The sequence below is a fragment of the Macrobrachium nipponense genome, chromosome 18 (assembly GCF_015104395.2).
Source record: "Macrobrachium nipponense isolate FS-2020 chromosome 18, ASM1510439v2, whole genome shotgun sequence".
NCBI lineage: Eukaryota > Metazoa > Arthropoda > Malacostraca > Decapoda > Palaemonidae > Macrobrachium > Macrobrachium nipponense.
In genome coordinates this window covers 6,688,111-6,690,610 of record NC_087211.1, presented here as the reverse complement: position 1 = coordinate 6,690,610, position 2,500 = coordinate 6,688,111, and the positions used below count along the sequence as shown (strand labels likewise).

Here is a 2,500-nt window from a genome sequence, read left to right as displayed (position 1 = left end):
TATCATTTTCAGCAAACCATCTCGAACGTTCTGCTTTCGTCATACTACTGATGGCAACTGGAGTAGTCTTCACTGTTCTCTTCAGTCGATCTCTGAAAAGTTGTGAAGCATTTTCCATAAATCTTATGATTCTAGAGATGCGATGTTTAATCTTCATCAGGCTGTCATTTTTGTTGACCGTTATGTTGAATGTTTTTAGGATATCAAGAATAACTGAATAATCTTCATTTGTTCCACCATTAATCTGGACACATAGTGACTTGCATCTTCCAATGGTCATCCGTGGATCTTTTATTCTTATGTCCAGATCTTCTCTCTTCACATGAACTTCATTTGCATGTTTGATTGGCCATTCGTTGATATCCTTCTTCATGAAGTCTGGACCTTTTTGCCATCTGTAATCCTTTCCCATTTCAGATGGGTTAAGACCGCGTGACGCATCATCGGCAACGTTGTTTCCAGAGTCCACATGGTACCAATCGCGAATATCAGTCAGAGTTTGTATTTCACTGATACGGCTGGCTGTCCACATGTACTTCTAGGGCTCATGACGCAGTTGTCCCAGAACTATGGTGCTGTCAGTTAGCAGCATTACCCTTTCAAAAATGAAGCTTGATTTTTTGACAACAGTCTGTTGCATTCTGGCACCCAGCAGACATCCAAGTAACTCACCTCGGGGGATCGTTAATGTCGGAATTTGTGGCCAATGTTTTGCCTTTGACATGGCAAGAACAGATGCTCGCTCGCCGTTTTCCAACTTCCAGTTGTAGTACACGACACATCCATAGGCAGTCTGAGAACTATCACAAAAAATTACTAGAGTGGGTTTGCCAACTGCAGTTTCCGGTGTAAGACAGCGAACAAACCTGACTTCTTTTAGACCGTAGATCGAACGAATCACTTCTTTACACCGACTGCGGGTTGTAGGTAGGTCATCATTACCATCTAGGAAATCGATCGGTCCATTCTGTTTGAGGCGGAATATTGACCTAGTCCGTGCTTCAGGCAGATGGTAACCGGAGTTGCAAGTCCTGTTGGATCATAGATGGTTGCTATGATCTGTAGATAATTTCTTCGACTGAAAGTGTCAGGGAAGGCATCATCAAAGTTTTCTAAACTGATATCTTCCTCTGATCTGATGCCTCTCCTTTTCTTTGAGAAGTTAATCCTACCTGAAATGGAAATTTCATCGTTGGTAGAATGATATATTATACCCAGGATCCTTTCCTGCTCTGGTGTTCGTCGCACATTGTCAGGTACATCCGGGCACTTCTTATGTGGGCATCAATATCACTTTCACTTCCACCGATCATGAAATGCTTTATGATGAAGGATGCCTCATGAGGACAATGTTGAGTTCCTTAGCAAGTTGTAATGCCGTGGAAACATCATCAACACTTGTAGTACCATCATCAACATACAAGTTCTATTTTACGAATTCGTATACCTGTGGGTACTTGTCCTTGAATTTCTCAGCTATGATGAGCATTGCTACACTGCATATACCACCTGCCGGAAAAGTTCCCCAGGAGTTTCGTAGTAATCGCAGCGTCTTGACTTCTTTTTCCTTGTCCAGTTGATTCCACAAAAGGCGGTGCAGATGAGATTCTTCTGTCTCAAGGCGAACAGTGAAGTATGCTTTAATTATGGTCCATTGCAACTGGTATTTTTCTTTTTTCTTTCCTGGAACCTTAACAGCAGGGTTGGAATTGGTAGAATCAAATTTGGTGGTGGTTCCCACAAGGAGTTTATAGCCTTGCCTTTAAATGGAACACTTGCATCAAATATGATTCTGAGTGGAGTTGAGGAACTATGCTCATTAAAGTGTGCGAAATGACAGATGTAGTAGACTTTGCCACCATTTGATTTCCACTGCACATCCTCCTCAGCTGTAACCTCTGTCATATAGCCGTCGTTGATCAACTTTTCAAATTTGTCTACATACCAGTTCTTTAAAGCTTCATTTCTGGACATGGTACGTGTTAACGAATTTAGGCGTTTGAGGGCAATAGGTCGATTGTCCGACAATGTACGGAAGCTTTCCTTCCATGGTAACTTGCAAACGAATATCTTCTGTTCAGGGTCATAGGTGAGACAACTCTTGTATGTCTGTACTCTTCGCTCCTCTTCTGAGTTTATGCCAACCGCGTCACACCGATGACAAACCGGACCATCCTCTACTTCACACATACGATCAAACACAGTCCAGCACTGGTCTTTATTGAAAGAACAGACTGTCCGCCATTTTCTGCACCTGCTGCACGGAGCCATTGCTCCGGGCTTTGATCTGTGGAAACTTCCCTTTCGGCCGTTCAGCATGGACTTACTGCAACTGATGACGTTGACTGCAGAAGAACAGCAGAAATCTTTCTGTTGAGGAGCTCCGACCAGCAATCACACTTGGTTCATGAGAATTGGCGGCAAAAAATGTCTCGTGAGAACCATGCAGAATGAACCCAAAGTTAGTCTCAGCTAAAACAAGGTTTTCTCTTGTCTTCAC

At 42.9% G+C, this 2,500-nt stretch overlaps 1 protein-coding gene across 1 annotated transcript in view; it reads right to left on the bottom strand.

Annotated features, from left to right (window-relative positions):
* The window catches only part of LOC135196504 (uncharacterized), a 1,170-nt gene extending 638 nt beyond the window's left edge, over positions 1 to 532 (bottom strand). The window contains exon 1 of the mRNA XM_064223353.1: positions 1 to 532. This exon is cut by the window's left edge and continues 638 nt beyond it. Within this exon, the coding sequence (XP_064079423.1) occupies positions 1 to 532 (532 nt within the window).
* Between the last annotated feature and the right edge of the window lie 1,968 nt (positions 533 to 2,500).